This window comes from Chiloscyllium plagiosum, chromosome 45 (assembly GCF_004010195.1).
Source record: "Chiloscyllium plagiosum isolate BGI_BamShark_2017 chromosome 45, ASM401019v2, whole genome shotgun sequence".
In the NCBI taxonomy this organism is placed as follows: domain Eukaryota; kingdom Metazoa; phylum Chordata; class Chondrichthyes; order Orectolobiformes; family Hemiscylliidae; genus Chiloscyllium; species Chiloscyllium plagiosum.
In genome coordinates, this window is record NC_057754.1 from 9211364 (window position 1) to 9232719 (window position 21356).

Below are 21356 nucleotides of genomic sequence, written 5' to 3' on the forward strand. Positions count from 1 at the left end.
ATGTACAGCACGGAAACAGACCCTTTGTTCCAACTTGTCCATGCCGATCAGATATCCTAAATCAATTTAGTCTCATTTGCCGGCACTTGGCCCATATCCCTATCAACCTTTCCTCTTCATGCACCCATCCAGATGCCTTTTTCAAGCAGAGGGTGGTGCATGTATGGAATGAGCTGCTGGAGGAAGTTGTGGAGGCTGGTACAATTATAACATTTAAAATGCGTCTGGATTAGTACATGAATAGGAATGGTTTAGAGGCATATGAGCCAAGAGTTGGCAAATTGAACCAGATTAATTTAGGATACCTGTTCAGCATGGATGAGTTGGACTAAAGGGTCTGTTTCTGTACTGTACATCTCTTTGACTACATTCTCCCAGGTTGTGAAGTTTCTTATCTTTCCTGTCCTCCCAAGCATTACACTTCAGATTTCAATCACTCTCTTGGTTAACCTTTTTCCTCAAATTCTCCCTGAACCTCCTGCCCTTCACCTTAAAATTATTCCCCCTTGATCTTAATTAAGGAGAACAGCTGCTTCTTATCTGACTTGTCCATGCCCCCTCACAATCTTACTCATCTCAGTCAGGACCTCCACTGCCTTCTCTACTCTAAAGCCTATCCAGTCCGTCTCCGTAGCAAAAATGCTTCATCCAAGTCCACGTCCTAGTGAAGCTCCTCTGCAACTCCTGCAATCACCTTCTTCCTATACTATGTTCCTATACCAGAACAGCACACAGTATTTCAACTGGGGCCTGATCAAAGTTTTCTACATCATACCCTCCCTGGTCTTATAATCTATACAATGACTGATAAAGGCATATGTTCCATATGCTGCCCTAACTACCTACAAACCTGTCCTGCTGCCTTCAAGGATCTGTGGATAAGCACCCTAAGATCTCTGTTCTTCTGAGCTTCCTAGTGACCTGATATTCATTGAATACACCCTTATCTTGTCATTTCTTCCAAAGTGCATAACTTCACACTTGTCAGGGTTAAATTCCATCCGCTACTGATCTGTGCATCTGAATAATCTGTCTATATTTTCCTGTAATATAAGACCTTTTTTCCTCACTATCAACCACTCAGCCAATCTTTGTGTCATCTGTAAACTAACTTATTCTCCCCCAGTTACCTTCTCATCTATATTGTTTATATATTTCACAAAAAATAAGGGACCCAGCACTGATCCGTCTTGTACCCCACTGGATACCAGTGTCTGGTCATAAATGCAGCCTTCTACCACAACCCTCTGTTTGGTTTTATTAATTTGGTTTTTTATTAGTATTATTATTGTCACATACTGAGATAAGTGATATATTGTGTACTAACCAGACAAATCATACCTTACATAAGTATGAAGATCTTGACCCCCGGTGGGGTCTCTTGGTTCCACGATTGGTTAGTAAGCACTCACAATCTGTCTGGCTGTTTAAGACTTCACTTTTTATTTTTTCATACAGTCAGGTGCAGAGCACCCGGAAACACAGATGTTGAGCACATCCGTATTCCTTGGAGGAGCTGCACATGACAGCTTAATACAAAGACATTTTTATACTTTTCTTAAAGCAGGGTACAGGGCGTGATCGCATAGTAGATTCAAACAATTACAAATCAATACATGATATTGCTTCATTGGCAATTACTTGGTCCAGTGACATTAACTGGGCAACAACTATTGTCCCAATGCTTAGGTCACTTTTAGCTCACAACACAGAGCTGCTGCACCTGTGCCCAAAGGTCAGCCAGAAAAGTTAGTACTCTCTTGTCAAGTTACTTCTGTATTCTATAGGGCGCATTGTCTGCTAATCTCTTTTTGCAGCAGTCTGTGGTTAGTTGTTTATGCAACTCTAGCAGAATCAGCAGTTTGCAGCCGAGATGCCATTTTGTCATGCTAACTTGCATCAACAAGCCATCTTGTTGCCGTCTAAGTTACCAAGAGCATCCGTCAGGCGGTTTCTCATAATTGCAACTAGTCACACTAATCATGTGGGCGCAGGTCATGAGTCTCCATGTCCTCGCTCAGTTTGTATTCAGGTTTCAGACTCTCAAGTACATCAAGATAATAGAACAGAATGCAGAATATGGTGTTACAGCTACAGAGAAGGTGCAGAGAAAGATCAACTCTAATATATGAGAAGCCTATCTATTAGTCTGATAACATTGGGGAAGAAGCTGTTCTTAAACCTGTTGGTGTGTGCTTTCAAACTTTTGTATCTTCTGCCCGGAGGGCTTTGATTATGTTGGCTGCTTTCCTAAGGTAGTGAGGAATATTGGTGGAGTCAGTGGACGGAAGGCTGGTTTTCATGATGGACTGGGCTGTGTTCACAACTCTGTAACTTCTTGCGGTCTTGGGCAGTGCAGTTGCCATACCAAGCTGTGATGCATCTGGATAGGATGCTTTCTATGGTGCATCTTTAAAAATTGGTAAGAGTCATTGGGAACATGTCAAATTTTGTTAGTGTTCTGAGGAAGTAGAGGTGTTGGTGTGCTTTCTTTGAGAATGTGTGTAGGGTATAAGCAGGCAGGGAAAGTGTTAAGTTCTGAGTTTTGTGAAACAAGAGGTTCAGCTGAGCATGACTCAGATCAGAAAAGAACTTACAGTTAACAATGGAGTGCTGGAGGCAAGGGTAATGGGTTAACAAGGTGGAAAAGCAGTCATTATGTAGAGCCATTTAACAGTATTGGAAGCATTCATTGTGCAAGGTCAGCTAACAAGGGGAAAAGTATCCATTGTATAAATCCAGTTAACAAGGTTAAGAATATTCATTGTGTAATAGTAAAGGGCTTGGTCTCTGCTATTGATACTAGCAGATTGCTCCTGGGTCCTGCTCACAAATCAGTTTTTCAGTTTAGAAGTTGATGAGGATGTTGGTTTGTCAAGGAAGTGCAGACAGAGCCAAACCTCTGGCACCATAAGCAGCCTGACTGTATAGAAGAGGAAGATAAGAGAAAAGGAGGAGCAATGCTAAATTGTCCGTAGTGTTAAGTAAGGGGTAAATGTAGGGGTATGGGTGGGTTGCGCTTCGATGGGTCAGTGTGGACTTGTTGGGCCGAAGGGCCTGTTTCCACACTGTAATCTAATCTAATCTAATCTAATAATGATAGAGGATTCATTAGGCAGACATTTCTGCACCCTGAGGGATGAGTTCATACATCAAGAATTTAGGGAATTAGGCAGTGGATTAAAAAGCAAGACTTCATGAGTTGTAATCTCTGGATTGCTCTCAATGTCATTTCCTAGTGTGTACAGAAATAGAGGAATAGAGCAGATTAAGGTGTGGCTCGAGATTTGGTGCAGGAGGATTTTAGATATCTGGATCACTGAGACTACTTCTGAGGAAAGTGGAACAGGGTGCAACCGAACAAGAATGGGATCAACATCCTTGTGGGTGAGTTTGCTAGTGCTGTTGAGAGGGGTTTAAACTAGTTTGGCAGGGGGAGGGAACACAGATCTTTAGTACAAGAAGAACAGACATAGCAAACTATAACACCGTAGTTGCATTACAGCGAAACTTCACTTAATAGACAATTGCTTAAGAAAATAGTAGGACCAATGCGGAAAAGTGGGGTTGGAGCAGACCAGCAAAAATTATCACTCCAGATCGCTTAAAAATCACCCAAAAGTCTAACACGAAGTATATCACAGTCTGAATGAAGATTGAAATCATATTTATTGACAAAAGTAAATTTAACAAAGTACATTTAAAAAATCTAAGAAAGTTGCTCTCAGTACAGAACCTCTCACAGAAAGTTGTTCTGTCAGCAGCTGACATCGGTGCATGTGCAGTGTGGCACAAAGACCTTCGCTGATTTTGTGCATGCGCAGAACAGTGCGGACATCAGCACATGTGCAGAATGCCATGAGCATCGACGCATGCACAGAACGAAGCGGGTGAACTGAGCCCTGTGGGAATCATGCTATTGCAGAAGAGGTAAGCGTTCTCGATGATACCGATCCCTAATTCTTCAGTGACGTTCTAGCCAAATCGTGCTGCTGAAAAGCATGTTATCCCAGAACTACTCGTATAGTAAAGGAACCGTGACACAGGGAGTTCAAGGGAGTAGGATGAGGCTGGACGACCTCTCCTTTAAAGCTTGGAGCATTATAGGTCCAACATGGGAGACTGATGAAAGGAAAAGAGCATGCTATTCAGGGTAACTTGGCATATTGGATCCAAAATCCATGAAGGATTGACATAGTGGGAAGACATTGAAATTTCTGAGAGCTCACAGTAACAAGATACTGTTATTCTTCCCTCCTGTTGAGGATCAACGTAGTGGGTATTCATTGCTGATGCACCAGCAAGCTCCCAATAGTAAGAGGCCATTCAACTACTCAATACGTGTGAAGAGATTCAGCAAGTCACTTCATCTTGTGGAGCATCAGCACCTTCATACTTACAAGAGAGAATTCTGCTGCTCTCAGTTTGGGGGTGTAAAAATAAAATGTCCAGTAACTGTTCAGGCAGTATCCATGGAGAAGGAAAGAGTTGAATGTGACATGCCTTTGAATCTCTCAATGAGGTGCTGGATTTTGGAAGAAGATAGAGTGAGAGGAAATGTACACATCATGGCAGAGCTGTATAGAGTGTGTAAGGACATAGGGACTGAGAGATTGATGCATGCACATCTTTGAAAGTGACAGGATACAATGAGAGGGCAGTTAGCAAGCTTTGTGGGGCCATTGGCTTCAGAGAAACAAACAAACAAATGAGTCGGCAATTCAGCCCTTTCCACCATCCCATGCAATCATAGCAGATCATCCAACTAAGTACCCTGTTCTCATTTTTTCCCCATACTCATCAATTCCTTCAGCCCTAAGAACTATATCTAACTCCTTCTTGAAAATAGTCAATGTTTTGGCATTAGCTGCCTTCTGTGACAGAGATTTCCACAGGGTCACTACTTTCTGGATGAAGAAATTACTCCTTATCTCAGTCCTAAATGGCCTACCCTGTTTTCTTAGACCGTGACCCTGATTCTGTACTTCCCAGTCATTGGGAATATCTTTCCCACGTTTACCGTTCCTGGTCCTGTTAGACGTATAGGTTTCCATGAGAGATTCCCCACTCATTCTTCAGGACTTTAGCGAAAACAGTCCTAACCGATTCAGTCTCTCTTCAAATGTCAGTTCTGTAAAACTTTGTTGCATTCCCTCCATAGCCAGAACATCATTCCTCAGATAAGGAGACTAAAACTGCATACAATTCTCCAGATGTGGTTTCATCAAGGAGATATACAATTACTGAAAGACATCCCTGCTACCCTATTTGAATCCTTTTGCTATGAAAGCTAACATGCCATTGCCGCCTTCACCTGCTGTATCTACATGCTTATTTTCAATGACTGGTGTATAAGGTCTCATTTCCCAATCTGTTGCCATTCAAGATGATAATCTTCCTTCCTGTTTTTGCTACCAGAATAGATAACCTCACATTTTCCCACAGTATAATTAATCTGCCATGCATTTCTGCCCACTCATTCATCTTATTCAAATCACACTGAAGCATCTCTGTATCCTCATTACAGTTCACGCTTTGTGTCATCTGCAAACTGGGAGATATTACTTTTAGTTCCTTCACTTAAATTGTTAACATTATTGTGAATAGCTGGGGTCTAAGCACTAGTCACAGTCTGTCACTAGCAAAATGGCTCATTTATTCTTACTCTGTTTCCTGGCTAGTGAGTTTTCCATCCATATCAGTAGAATACCTGAATCCTGTGCTCTTTATGGGAACCTTATTGAAAGCCTTCTGAAAGCCCAAGTAAACCACATCCACCGGCTCCCCTCTTACTAATTCTGTGAGTCACAACCGCAAAGATTTCTCATAGATTTGCCAAGTATGGTTTTGCATTTGTAAATCCATGCTGATTCTGTCTAATCCTGTCATAGAGTCAGAGAATCATAGAGCATGGAAGCAGACCCTTTGGCACAATTTGTCCATGCCGACCAGGTTTTCTAAACTGAACTAGACCTATTTGTCTGCATTTAGTCTATATTCTTCTAAACCTTTCCTATCCATGTACTTGTCCAAATGTTGTAATTGTAACCACCTCTATCATTTCCTCTGACAGCTAATTCCATACATGCACCTTTGTGTGGAAAACATTGTCCCCTAGGTCTTTTTTAAATCTTTCCCCTAGCACCTTTAAACCTGTGCCCTCTAGTTTTGGACTCCGCTACCATGGGGAAAAGACTTTGGTTATTCACCCTATAAGATTTTATAAACCTCAAAAGGTCACCCCTCAGCCTCCTATGCTCCAGGGAAGAAAGTCCCAGCCTATCCAGCCTCTCCTTATAACACAAACCCTTCAGTGTTGGTAATACCTTGTAAATTTTGTTTTGTATCTTCTCCAGTTTAATAACATCCTTCCTTTATCAGGGCAACCAGAGTTGTATGCAGTGGCCTTACCAATGTCTTGTACAGCTGTAACATGACAACCCAACTCCTACTCAGTGCTCTAACCGATGATGGCTAGCATGCCAAATCCCTTCTTCATCACTTTGTCTACCTGTGTTGCCACTTTCAAAAAACTATGTACCTGTACCTCTGGGTCTCTCTGTAGGACAACACTGCCTCGGGCCCTACCATTAACTGTGTGAGACCTGAGTCGAGAGTGGGGTGCTGGAATCGGAGAAGCAGGAGAATCGATGTTTCGGGCAAGAGCCTTTCATCAACTAGGAGAAAGTGAGGACTGCAAATGCTGGAGATCAGAATCGAGAGTGGGGTGCTGGAAAAGCATCCAAGGAGCAGGTGAATCGAGACCTGCCTTAGTTTGTCCTAGCAAAATGCAACACCTCACATTTATCTGAATTAAACTCTATCTGCCATTCCTCGGCCCACTGGCCCAGTTCATCAAGATCCTACTGTATTCCTCGATAGCCTTTCTTACTATATCACTAATTTTGGTGTCATCTGCAAACATACTAAGTATGCCTGCTATAATCTCACCTCAATCATTTACCAAGTGCTTTGCTATTAAATCTTTTCTAATGGAATCTAGTGTTTTCCCTATTAACTATGTCAGGCTAACTGATCTATAATTCCCTGATTTCTCTCTTCCTCCTTTTTTTAGATAGTGGGGTTACATTAGCTGCCCTCCAGTCCAAAGGAACTGTTTAAAGTCCATATGTTTGTAAAAGGTGGAACCTCTTCCCCACCCCACCCCCCCCCCGCCACACCAGGGTGTGGCCTCAGGCCTCTACTGTACTCCCTGTACATCCATGACTGTGTTGCCAAATTCCAAACAAACACCATCTACAATTTTGCTGATGACACCACTGTGGTAGGACAGATATCTAACAATGATGAGTCAGAATACAGAAAGGAGATAGTGGGCTTGGTGGCATCGTACAATGAGATCAACCTCTCTCAACATTGGCAAAACTAACAATGACATGTAATTATTGTAATGCAAAAGATATATAAATGTTGTATTCAGCTGAAGCACTGTCACTGTCCTCCAGTCTGAGCTATATTTAAGAGGGCAAGCAGTCCCCATGTGAAAACTAGATTTGCGTGGTCTCTGGCCTCTCACACATGTGGCAAAACAACTCTGATTAAAGATCACTCGTACTGCCAACATAGAACTTAAGACTCCAAAAGTTTTAACAGAAAGGGATTCACTTGGTGAGTCAGTCTGCAGATATACCAGTGAGTTCACACTGGGGAGATGCCATTCACTATTGTGGGAAGAAATTAAATTCAGTCATCCCAAGCACTGATACATCAGTGCATTCATATTGGAGAGAGGCCATTCCCTGGATCCTCTGATGCACTAAAACAACAATGATATGCATTAAGGAGGGATCACCAGGTCGTGGACTGTCAGGTCAGTGGAAGTAAGTGATATTTACCCTCCAGTCACCTAAATATGTTTGCTTCTGCTGTTACTCACATCTCAAACTGAACCATGCTCATTCTGACAGTTTACATTTATTAGCCATGATGTGAAGGTGCTGGTATTGGATTGGGGTGGACGAGGTCCGGAGTCCATTGACACCAGGTTATGGTCCAACAGGTTTATTTGAAATCACAAGCTTTTGGAATGCTGCTCCTTCATCAGGTGAAGTGTCACTTCCAACTAAACCTGATGGACCATAACCTGGTGTTGTGTGACTTCTGACATTTATTAGTACTGACGTGCATAGTTTTTGTCACTTTGCTTGAGTTTGATATCTTTATATTGGTTAAGTAAATCAACTCAGTCTGTTAAATCCATGATTTCTCCACGATCAGAGGAGATGAAGTGAAGTCCTGTTACAGACTGGGTCTACAAATAGGGGTGTATTTACCCACACCTCCTTACAATTGAGAAGACCTATCTAGTCAAAGACAAAAATCACACGACGCCAGGTTATAGTCCAACGTGTTTATTTGAAAACACTAGCTTTCGGAGCGCTGTTCCTTCGTCAGGTGCTGGTGTTGGACTGTAACCTGCTGTCCAGTGATTTTTGGACCATTTCCAGCACCACCTCTAGACTCTCCACATCCCAGCCATACCACTGCAGAGCAATGCGCAGGCGCAGTGCCAGACGTTGTGCAGAGCATGCGCAGACTCAACGGCAGAGAGGTGCTGGTGTCTCGGGACCGCAAACGGTGAGAATGAAGGCGGAGACCGAGGGCGTGGTGGATCCGGTGGGTGAATGGGAAGACTCCGAAAACTCGCCGTTGAAGGCGAAAACCACCAGAAATAACTGATCGATTCCCCCGTTTGCGCAGAGTGAGGGTACAGCTGAAGGCTTCATTCTTCATCTAGGCGCCGGTCCCCACCGCCATGTTTGTTGTTGTAGGCGCATGCTCAGACAACAGCTCCAGTGCAGGGGGCCCTGGACAGGCAAAGGTCTTGAGATTACTTTAACAGAGTGGGAACAACTTCCCCCATCAAACTGCTTCCTGCCCCCATGTGCCCCAAGATATGTGGTTCTGTCCATCCACCTGAAAACCCTCAGCAGCTACACGTGACCCTGAGGAGTCAACAGCCTTGAATTGTGGGTCAGTCGACGAGGGTCGACATGTAGCAGGGTTCCTTCTGGGCCAGGCAGCAAAGCGAGAGAATATTACGAATTTCTACCCTAGACTGACATTGATGGAGTTTATAAATTTCTTTTTCACCAGATTAAAAGAGAAATTTGAAAATAGGGCCCTAAAATCAAACAGCATGTCAAAATATGACAATCATTCAATACATCAGGACCTGGACATTAACGGCATTTAAGTGTAAACGTTGAGCTCCAGGTCATTAAAACTTGGAAAACCTTTTCATTGAATTCCCATGTACACATTGTTAAAACTGTGTCCCTTAATCCTTTGTGATCAGCTAATGGGAAGAGTTTATATTATCCACCTTATTTCAATATGCCCTAATTAGATTAAATTAGATGCCCTACAGTATGGAAACAGACCCTTCGGCCCAACAAGTCCACACCGACCTCTGAAGAATTACCCACCCAGACCCATTCCCCTAAAACTATGGGCAATTTAGCATAGCCAATTCACCTGGCCTGCACATCTTTGGATTGTAGGAGGAAACCGGAGCACCCGGAGGAAACCACGCAGACACGGGGAGAATGTGCAAACTCCACACAAAATCGACCGAGGCGGGAATTGAACCCAAGTCTGTGGTGCTGTGAGGCAGCAGTGCTAACCACTGAGCCACTGTACCGCCCCAAAAATATGGAACGCTCCACAAATTTGTATCTCTCTTTATCCAATGTCCTTAGAACCACCTTTCCTCCAAAGAGAACAAACCCAGTTCCACCAATCTAACCATGAAACTGATATCTGTCAAAATAGATTTACTCTGGTAAATCTATTGTACACCCACACATTTTTCGTGATGTGCGCTGATCACAGTTTGTGTTGATGCAGGTGCTCTGCATTTTATATGCCCTTCCAATATCTTTCCAGCTGCAGATTTCAGTGCTGTGCTCTGTTGCCGTTGAGAGATTGTACAGCACTAGGCCTGGTGTGACACCTGTACTGTGGACTTGAAAATATGTAAATTCATTGCTCTTTTTCCCACTGTCCTACTTGATCACTTCCTAGCCATGGCAGAACTACTTTTCCTTCAGGTAGTTTTGCTATGTTTAGGTCTCTTCTGTTATTTTCACTCATGGTATCTGAATGAGAATGCCACTGTTGCCCATCTACTGACCACATGCTGCTGACTTACCAGCTCTATCTTCTAGTGTGATCTTTTTTAATCAGGATTTCATAGACACAGAATCCATACAATGTGGAAACAGGCCATTAGGCCCAACAAGTCCACGCCAACCCTCTGAAGAATAACCCTCTCAGACCCATTCACCTACTCAATTACTCTACATTTACCCCTGATTAATGCGCATAACCTACACATCACTGAACACTATGGGCAATTTGGCACTTATCTTTTCTTTCCAAGCTTATATTGACCATTGAATTCTGCTTGCTTATTACCCGTAATTCATTCTACACATCTTGAAATATTAAATTTGTTTGTCCACAAATATTGCTAATTCTAGTATTTTTTTTCAGATTTCCAGCAGCTTCAGTCGTTTGCTACTATCTTATTGCAGGCTTGCTCCCAGAACTGAGTCTAGAAACATGGGCAGGCTAGTTAACAGTCAGTTTTTATTAGTATGGATATCAGTGGTTGGCTCCTCTTGATTTTTTTTCCAGAGAATCTTTGAATGACTTCTTTGCAGCAGAAATCTGCTAGTACCTGCTCCCGTCCCTATTGCCTAAGTGTGTTTGATCTTGAACTGCTGCAGTCAGTATTTTGCAGGTGCTCTCACAAAGCTGTTAGGCAAGGAGTTAAAGTTTATGCTTGTGGTGACAAAGAAGGTACAGTGACATTTGTTTAAAACAATAGTACCCTCTGTTAATATAGCACCTTTCATGTTAAAACATTCCTGTGTGTTATAGGTCAATATTTGACACTTAGTAAATATGGGAAATGTAAGTTATCAACTTTGGTGGGAGGCGCAGATGTCCAGAGATAAGATGTTGGAAAGTGTAGTTGTACAGAGGGATCTAGGTATCCTTGTCAATAAGACATGAAGAGCTGACATGCAGTTTCAGCAAAGTATTAGAAGGGCTAATGGAATGTTAGCCTTTATTGCAAGACGATTTGAGTACAGGAGTAGTAAAGTGTTGCTTCAATTGTATAGGAGCTTAGTTTGACCGTACTTGGAGTACCATGCGCAGTTTTGATCTCTTTAACTTAGGAAAGATATTACATTTCCTCTGTGGCCATAACACACATTCACTAGACTTGTTCCAAAGATGTCAGGACTATCATATGAAGAGACATTTGGCAAACTGGCCTACATTCACAGAGGTTTCACAGAACGAGAGGCAATCTTATTAAAACTTACAAATACACTTGCAGTGATAGAAAGGATAAATTCAGGTAAGATGTTTCTTCTGGTTGGAGAGGCGGGAGGGGGTGGTTTGCAATTTAAATCTAAGGGGGATGTCACTTAGGTCTTTGAAGAGAATTTTGTTTAGTCAGAGGGTTATGAATCTTTGCAATCTCTACCATAGAGAACTGAGGAAGTGCAGTCTTTGAGAGTATTCTTAAGGTTGAGATTGGGGTTGATGTGGATGCAAGGCATTGAAATGTTTGGTCAGATATAATCGTACTGAGTGGCAAGCTCAACAGATTAAATGTCTTACTCTGGTTCCTGTGTTTGTATTAAGGATAGATGAGCAAGGCTTTGTTCAGAGGTCAAATTTAAGGAGTATTGTAAAAGAGATGAAGAGGTTTATGGAGAAAATTCCATTACTTACTGAAAGCATGACTAACAAAGGTGGAGAGAATAAGAGTGGGAACAATGAGGAGGCTCGAATTTGAGGAGCACATATATGTGGGAAGGTTGAGAAGCTGGAGGATATTGTCGAGATTGTGAGGGGTGAGACAATGGATGGATTTGAAAATAGGCATGATAAATTTGAAAACACATGCTTCTTAAGCCAGAGTCTTCACTGGTCAAGAGAGCATGATGTGGTGAGTGAACAAGATTTGGTGTGAGGCACAACGGACTGAAGCGCTTTGGGTGACCTCAAGATTACAGGGAGGTTGAATGCGGTTGGGAGTGCTTTAGAATGGAAAAGTCTACAGGTAGCAGTAGAATGATGGGAGTCTCAGTAGCAGCTGAGACTAAGGTGGAATCAAACAAAATTACGGACGTGGAAAAGGCGATCTTGGTGATGATGGGGATACGAGGGTGAAAGTTTATTTTGAAGTGAAATATTTCATCATGGTTCAGCCTTAGACAGTTGCGATGGATAGACTCGAGGGAATGGGGTTTTTAGGAGGGACTGGAGACAATGGCTTTGATTTGTTCAGTACCTAAAAGAATGAAATTTGTGTTTATCCAGTACTGGATATCAGATGAGTCAATGCTGTGTGAGACCTGGAGGAGATGGCGTTCTTTTTACCTGATAATCTCATCTTTCAAGTTGATTGGTCTGTCAAAATTCTGATTGATTTGTAGTTTATATAAAGTCCCTCTCCTTCATTACCAGCTGCTGCCATCTCTCTTTCTCTCTCTCTGTCTGTCTCACACATCTGTCCTCAGAAGAAGCATGTTGCATTCTCCTGGACTAGATGGCAGGTTCCCTTCCCTGAAGGACATTTCGTGAAAGACATTCAGTTTAGTGACAATGCATGGTCACTTTCCCCTGATGCTGGCCCCACATATGACCAGATTCGCTCAGCTCTATCACACAACCTGCTATGTTTTAGTAGGTTTTCTCTCTCACTTCCTTTGTTTTTTGTTTTAAGTTAATTTCACGAGATATCAGAAGGGAAGGATATGCAGACAGAGACTTCAAACTGAACATCACATTACATCAGGATCTGGCAGAGTCGCTCAACTTATCACAAAGTATCATAGCGTTTTGAACATGGAAGGAAGTAGTGCCATTAACATTGGGGAGAAACCGTACATTTGTGCTGTATGCGGACGAGGCTTCAGCCAATCATCTGGTTTGTCAAGACACAAATGCAGTCACAATGGGGAGAAACCATGGAAATGTGTGGACTGTGGAATGGGATTCAACTACCAGTCAAAGTTGGAAACTCATCGGCGCAGTCACACTGGGGAGAGGCCATTTGCCTGCCCTGAGTGTGGAAGGGGATTTACTCAATTGTCTACCCTACTGACACACCAGAGAGTACACACTGGGGAGCGACCGTTCACCTGCTCCATGTGTGGAAAGGGTTTCATTAATTCAACCAACCTGCTAACACATCAACGGGTTCATACTGGAGAGAGGCCATTCACCTGCTCCGAATGTGGGAAAGGATTCACTCGGTCATCCGACCTGCTGACACACCAAAGAACCCACACTGGTGAGAGACCATTCACCTGCCTTGAGTGTGGGAAAGGATTCACTTTGTCATCAGATTTGCTGACACACCAGCGATCTCACACTGGGGAGAGGCCGTTCGCATGTCCTGAGTGTGGGAAGGGATTTGCTCGGTCATCCCATCTGCTGAGACATCAACAAGTTCACACTGACAAGAGACCTTTCAAATGCCCAGTTTGCGGGAAGTGCTATAAAAGCTCTGGAGACCTGGTGTCCCATCAACATGTTCACTCTGACGAGAGACCGTTCAGGTGCTCTCACTGTGGGTTTGGATTCTTGAGGTCATCTGACCTCCTTGCACATCAGCGAATTCACACTGGGGAGAGGCCATTCACCTGTTCAGAATGTGGGAAGACATTTACTCAATCATCTAACATGATGAGACACCAGCGAGCGCACAATGGGGAAAGAGCCATTCACCTGTTTCGAGTGTGGGAAAGGCTTCATTCAAATGTCCAACCTACTGACACAGCAGTGACTCCATAGTTGGGGAGGACCTTCTAGATACGTAGTCTGTCAGAATTGCTGTGAAATCTTCAGAAGTGGGATCTGATCAGCACGTCCACACTGACCCAGAGACTCTGCACATATCCTCCATGCAGGGCTGAATTCAGGAAATCATCTCAACTCAGCGTGCACCATTAACTTCACAGTGAAGGAGGCCGTTTTCCTGCTCCAGGTGATGATAGGAACTTGTTTATTTACTCCCACTACAGTTATTGGATTTTTCTGTTAAGTATACCCTGAACATGACCATTTTTACTGGGAATATGTCTGCTGGTTATACTGGGTAATATTCTTTATAAGAATCAAATAAATCAGCTTCATATTAAATACAGGGTGTCAAGTCTTTCTTATCTCTGTGATATGTGTCAGTTCCTTTCAAAGGACTATCTCTTCCATCCTCTCCTCCAGTGACAAGGACGATGAGCTCATGGAGTTTCTTTAACACGAAGATTCAGACAATCTGATCCGATTCCTTCAGGGATCTACCTCGGTCTCCTGCTGACGTGCCTGGCATCATAGACACTGGTCTTAAATCAATTCGGTTCACTCCATGTGATGTCAAGAAGAGGTTGAAAGCACAAGCTGATCTCGTCCAACACAGAAACTATTTCCATGTCTGACAGACTTCAGTGTGAATCATATCATTGTTACAGCATTGAAGGAGGCCATTTGGTCTTATTACAACACAGAGTAAAGCCCCCCTGCCAATTTAAACCAGGAGCACAGAAAAGATCTACCCCATGCGATAGGTAATCTGTGAAAATTCAAGAGGCAAAGAACTATCCCAAAGTCACTATTTAAAATAACAACTAACAACTTTATTTTTTAAAGTCTAACAAAATAATTAACTGACAACTATTTACAACTCCTTTCTCTATCCTATCTTTTACTTTCCCTTCTACAATACTGGTCTGATAAAAATTCCGATTAAAATTTACAAAAAAAAATCAATTGTCAAAACCAGCCAACAGTCTCTTTGTATCTTCCTCAGTAGATTTGCTGTCCAGGTCAGTGTCGATGTTTTTTCTCTGTACAAACCCCTTCTCCAGACAGGTACCTCTCAGAGTTCTTACTAGCAGTCTCCATCTATTGGCAGTTCTCCTCTAACTGTACAATTTGTTTAATATTAATACCCCAAAGCATTGGATCATTTCATTGGTTTTAATGTTGTCAAAATACCAAATTCAAACTTGATTGGAGTTTAGTATCTTGGGAGCTTAATTTAAACTGATTGGCTGAATTTGAATTTGTTTTTGTCTCATAACAACCCAGGTACTGCTAGATGCTGGACCAAATGTTACATTGTAAATTTTCCAGTACTCTGTGTCTCTCTAAGTCCTTTGCTAGCTTTCAACTCTTAAAGATACAGTACCCCTTATACCTTCATGACAGTCCATTGTGTCTGCACTGGTTCTGTCAACTCGTGCCAATCTCCTGCCTTTTCCCCATATCCCTACATACCATTTAGATCTAAATAATCATCCAATGTCTTCTTGAATTCTTCAATTGATTCTGTATCCACCACATTTCCAGGCAATGCATCCCATTACCTGTGGGGAGAAAGGTTTTTCTTCGCACCACCTTTGCTTTGTTTGCATATTACTTTAAATCTATGCCCCTCATTTTTTTCTTTTGCAAGCAGGAAACTTGTTTGGGATGGCATGGTGGCTCAGTGGTTAGCACTGCTGCCTCACAGCACCAGGGACGGGAGTTTGATTCCCACCTTAGGCAACTGTGTGAAGTTTGCACATTCTCCCCGTGTCTGCTTGGGTTTCCTCCGGGTGCTCCCGTTTCCTCCCACAATCCAAAGGTGTACAGGTCAGGTGAATTGGCCATGCTAAATTGCCAAGTCAGGCGTAAATATAGGGTAGGGGAATGGGTCTGGGTGGGTTATTCTTCGGAGGTTGATGTGGACTTGTTGGACTGAAGAGCCTGTTTCCAAACTGTAGGGAATCTAATCTAAAATCCAATCTAACCGCTTTTCCTTATCCAGCCCACTCATTTTGGAAACCTTTATTAAATTTTCTTTCAGGCATCTCTCCAAGAAGAACAGCCCTGATTTCTTTGATCTAATCGCAGAACTGAAATTTTGATTATTTGAGTTTACAAATTCATTCTCTCAATGTATCCAATGTCTTAACCACTTGACCGCAACAAATCCATATATCTGTCTATTTAAATGTTGCTAAAGAAGAGGGATATGGACCAAATGCAGGCAAATGGGACGAGTTAAGTTTGGGATACTTGCTCAGCATAGACGACTTGGACTGACAGGTCTGTTTCCATTTTGTAAGATTCTGACAGTAAAAGTCATCTTAAGCTTTGTAAAATGGGAGTACTTAATAACTGATCACTTCCCACAAAAAAAATACAAGTCAAAATTTCATGTTATATCTTTTATACTTGTTACTTGCCTTTCCTTTCATCCTCCCACTTCTGAATTTTTGAGTAGGATGGAAACAATATTTTGTTTTATGGATCAGCTGTATTTATCAGCTATTACTGCTGTCTGTCCAGTAGTTGCAACCCTTTTGTCCTCAACATGGGTATTATTATGGAAGGTAGTGAGTTTTTACATTTCTTTAAGAGGACTTCATAAATGGCTTCAACTTCTATTGCACGTACCCACTTGACAAATTACTTTGCTTAACTCTTTCAATTCGAATGTAGGTTTGCCTAAATTATTTCCTTAAATTTCAAGCTATTTTACCATATGCCTCATTAACTCATTTACAATCAAAAGTTTTTTTTTAAACAGTCATAATCCCTAGAAATTTCTGACAATGAAGCATAAATTTCCTGTGCTTTGTCAGCTTACTCTGCATCGATAAAGTCCAGTTTCCTTTGGCCAATCCATTTGTCCCACTGTTTTCACGAAGGACGCGGAGAACGTCTCCACATGCTTTTCCTTAAATTTTGATAGAACCTGTACAAATTTAAAAAAATTAATTACTGGACTTTATGACTCAGATTTTCTGCACTAGGGCCCACATCAGCATCTGATGTCTCTTCTTTTAAACTGCAGCATTTTAAAACCTCTACTTGGGTTCTTTGTCTTTCTCTCCCCTTTCCAATTCTAATCTGAATTTTCTCACTTCCACTTTCTACCTTTTTAATTCCATTTCCTTTCCTACTTCTGTCTCCAGCTTTTCTTCATGCTCACACTGCTTTCATGTGATTCTGATGTTTTGCCAGGAGGAGTATCTTTTCTTGTCTTTCTGCTGAATTCAAATGCTGTGCTAATGCTTTAATTGTATCTGTTTTCCTAGCTTTAGCAGGCAAATGCACACCCCACCTTACTTGCCAATTTAATTAATTGGATCTTTGGAAGTTCACTTCGTACAGTCAGGGGCAACTCTTCTAAATGCAGTCAATTCATTGCAATTCCTAGTCCACTTCTTATTTGCAATTTTGATGTTTTCTTAACTGTTATCACTAATTAATACCCCAAGAAATCCTCATTATTTCTGTTTCAAAATAATCCTGAACTGCCATATATTGTGATCCACTTGGGAAAGTGCACAGATTCTCAAGCCTCACTCCCTTATGGTTGCAACAAAAGTCAATGATTCAATCGAAGTACACTGTTATAGACCAGACCAAAACCCCTTCAAATATATCAAGATGATAATCTAGAACCTAACTTTTATTTAAAGGCAAGTATAAGGTGCTGTGTTCCAGATGTAATTCGATTGGTTACACCACTTGGCTTTAAGCAAAACACAGTTAAATACAAGCAAAAGAAAGAATTGTTATAATTTTAAGTCTATTAGAAAACTTAACAGAACAATTGATTATTTAGCTACTGAACAGCAATTGTTCCAATATAGTCACATTCTATTCTTGACAAAGGCAAATTTAGCAAAATAGTTTGTCTGAAATATGATGTTTCTCCTGTCCAGGAGTAAAGCACCAAGAGAAAGTTCTGGCAGAGGGAGATGTATGGCTGCTTCCGCAACCAACTTGAAAACCCCAACAACTACTGAAAGCTAAACTAAAACCCTGGTTCTGTGGGAGCCTGACTCCACCCATTCAGGCTGCTTCCATTGTTCCAACTCAAAAAACCTAAGGCCTCACAAGTTGTTTATTGGTTTGGAGGAGACAGCTTGTTACCTATGGGTCAAAACCTCTCTTCAAAAACAAGGATAAAATACATCGCTTAAAGCCATAGTATTGTCACAACACAAAGTCCCAATATACCGTCTGATGGAACAATTTAATAGAAAACATTGACCAGGTTCCTGCACTGAACAAGAACTTCTGTTTATTGTAAATAATTACATTCTAACAGAAATACTCAGCCATGAACTATCTATACCTGGCTGTACATGTTAAAACCTCCTTTAAAATCCCTCCACACCATACAGGCAGGGACAGACAAACCATGGATGTTGTGGATGCAGGAGAAAAGTACTAGGGAATCATAGTTCAAAAGCACACATCTACAGGCTGAGATGAGGTATTCCTTTTTCTTTCCCAAATCCTTGTCTTCCAAAGTCCATCCTTTCAGATCCTTGGTTCTTTGCTGAAGACATAGGAGATTTAAACTTTAATTGTTCATTTTCACAATTATTGGTTGAAGGTAATAAAATACAGCAAATGGTGGGAGAAAGTAACTGTCTGTCTCCAGGCGTGACTGAGTTGGCTTAAGCTGTCTGGAAATTTTCAGCTACTATATACTTCAGTTCTCCAGGTACCAGAGATTGTTGCTAGGCTAATGACCTTTGGAATCCACAACTAGTCACAAAGGAACAAATGAATCAGTTACATGTTACTGGCTGAATCTCACTTTGCACACATACTTCAGTGCCATTCTGTCTTACCTCTCCTCCTAAATTCCTCCAAAGCAACCGTGTAAACACAGCTCACAATGAGTTGCACCAGTCCTTGGTTCCAAAACAGTCCTGTTCTCATTCCAATCCACAACCAACATTACAGAAAATAAAAGGATGCAGTCTTTACAGAACCTCAACTGTTTACAATATATGTAAATGTTCAGATATAAAAGACCAAAAGGAAATTTTACCAAATTTGCTCATGAAGCAGTGATAGGTAGAAAAACATCTAAGCCGTGAAGAGGACATAAGGAGGATACAAAAGGATATAAATAGGTTGAGTGTGTGAGAAAGACCTGTTAAATTGAGTATAATGTTGGAAAAGGTGAAATTGTCCATTTTGGAAGGAATAATTTCAAAAAAACATGATCTACATAGTGAAAGATTACAGAGTTGAGATGCAGTGGGGAATGTGTGTCCTTGTTCATCAATCTGAGGAGGTTAGTACTCTAAGTAATTAGGAAAACTAACAGAATATTATCATTTATTGTGAAGGTAATTGAATACAAAGTAGAGGGGTCACACTTCAGTCATACTGGGTACTGGTGAGAATTATATCAGATACATAAAAGATAAGAGAGAGGCTAAAGTGGACAATGGACCGCTGGAAAATGAGGCTGGAGAAGTCCATATCGCAGTAGAGGAGGTGTTGGGATGTATTAGAATGTATGAAGGTGGATAAATCTGGTCCTGATCAGATATAGTTAAAAATCACGTAACACCAGGTTATAGTCCAACAGTTTTATTTGAAAGTAGAAGCTTTTGGAGTGCTACCCCTTCATCAGTTGGGTAGGTACATCAGACACAGAATTTATAAGCAAAAGATCAAGGTGTCATACAACTGAGGTGATGTATTAGACAAACCTAGATGGCTGTTAAGTCTTTAATCACTCAGAATGAGCATACAGGTTTTGATTAATTAATATGTAAATCCCAGAATTTCTTTCAAGTCACAGCCCCAAGGTAACTTAAGGTTTTATCAGTGGATTAAAAAAAGGTGACATTTCAGCTCAGACAATGCATTAAAGGTGTGAGGTTAGAGTCTGTATCCCAACCTGGAGTTGGATTGGTTTTATTTCCAAAGTAGAAATTTATAAAATGTCACATTGATTGACTGCCTACAGATTGTGTTTTTTGAACAAAATAGAATGTATCTGCAAATGCAAATTCACCCCATAGACTTATATGTGTGTGTGAGTGAGAAAGAGAGAGAGTGTATGGGAGAGAGTGAGACAGTGTGGGTGTGTGTGTATGTCAGTGTGGTGGAGTATATGCCTGTAAGAGGGTCTGCGCAAGTGTGTGAGAGACAACATGTATAAGTGAGAGTGTATAATGTAGCGTCTGCATGAATTGGCCAACATTGTCCATCTCATACGCTGAAGGGAAGGATGCCCCAGGGCATGGTATATTGGCGAAACCATGACAATGTATGAATGGATGACGCGCAACAATCGCCAGACAGGGATGTCCCCTCCCAGTTGGGGGATACTACAGCAGTCAAGGATATTTAGCCTCAGATATTCGGGTGAAGGTCCTCCAAGGCGAACTTTGGGATAAGCAACAATGCAGAGTCGCCGAGCAGAGGCTGGTAGTGATGTTCGGCACCATGAGGATGGCCTCAATTGGGATCTTACTACAGGTGACCCCACTACACGATACATTCTCACACACACAATCATACACAAGCACACACACGCATACAGACTCTCTCACACACACATTCACTCAAGTGCTCACAGTCATATACTCTATCACACTCAAGCATGCACACACACTCTTTCCTCTCTCTCTCTCTCTCACACACACACACACACACCAGCGCATGCAGACATACACTTAATTCTATGGGGTGAATTTGTAGATTGCAGATTTGTAGAATTTGCAGATACATTCTATTTTGTTCAAAAAGTGCACAATCTGGAGGCAGTCAATGAATGTGATATTTTATAACTTCCTACTTTGGAAATACAACCAGTCTGACTCCAGATTGGGATACAGACAGACTCTAACCTCACACTTTTAATGCATTGTCTGAGCTCACCTTTTTGTAATCTAATGATAAAACATTAAATTATCTGGGGCTGTGACTTGAAAGAAATTCTGGAATTTACATATTAATCAATCAAACCTGCATTCCCATTCTAAGTGATTAAAGATTTAACAGCCCATCTGGGTCTGTTTAATACATCACATCAATTGTATGACACTTTGATCTTTTACTGTGTCCTATGTACCTGCCCCACTAGCTACCTGACAAAGGAGCAGTGTTCCAAAAGCTTGTACTTGCAAACAAACCTGTTGGACTATAACCTCCTGTGTGAATTTTAACTTTGTCCAACACCGGCACTTCCACATCCTGACCAGATACATCCAAGAACACTGCAAGAGGCGACAGAAGAAATTGCAGGGGCCCTGGCTGATATTTTTGCATCATCGTCAGCCATGGGTGAAGTCTCAGAAGACTGGAGGGTAGCAAATGTTGTGCCCTTATTGAATAATGGCTGCAAAGAAAAACCTGGAAACTAAAGACCAGTAAACCTAACATCTGTGGTAGGTAAGTTAATTGAGAAAATTCTGAGATAAGATATACATGCATTTGGAAAGACAAAGTGTGATCAGGAGTGGCCTTCTGCTTGGAAGATGATCCCTCACAAA

At 41.6% G+C, this 21356-nt stretch overlaps 2 protein-coding genes across 6 annotated transcripts in view; one reads left to right on the top strand and one right to left on the bottom strand.

The window, feature by feature from the left end:
• Positions 1-21356, bottom strand: part of LOC122544010 (zinc finger protein 850-like) — a 45523-nt gene that overhangs the window by 6369 nt on the left and 17798 nt on the right. The gene's annotated exons all lie outside the window — the stretch shown is intronic.
• LOC122543910 (gastrula zinc finger protein XlCGF8.2DB-like) lies at positions 7259-14193 on the top strand. Of its 5 annotated transcripts, none has more exons than XM_043682801.1 (2): positions 7259-7831; positions 12773-14193. In XM_043682801.1, exons 1-2 carry the CDS (start codon positions 7789-7791, stop codon positions 13843-13845), a joined length of 1116 nt encoding a protein of 371 aa, XP_043538736.1. In that variant the 5' UTR covers positions 7259-7788; the 3' UTR covers positions 13846-14193. The 5 variants fall into 5 exon arrangements, with proteins under 5 accessions (XP_043538736.1, XP_043538739.1, XP_043538740.1 ...); XM_043682804.1 differs by lacking the exon at positions 7259-7831 and adding an exon at positions 8104-8728; XM_043682805.1 differs by lacking the exon at positions 7259-7831 and adding an exon at positions 8104-8722.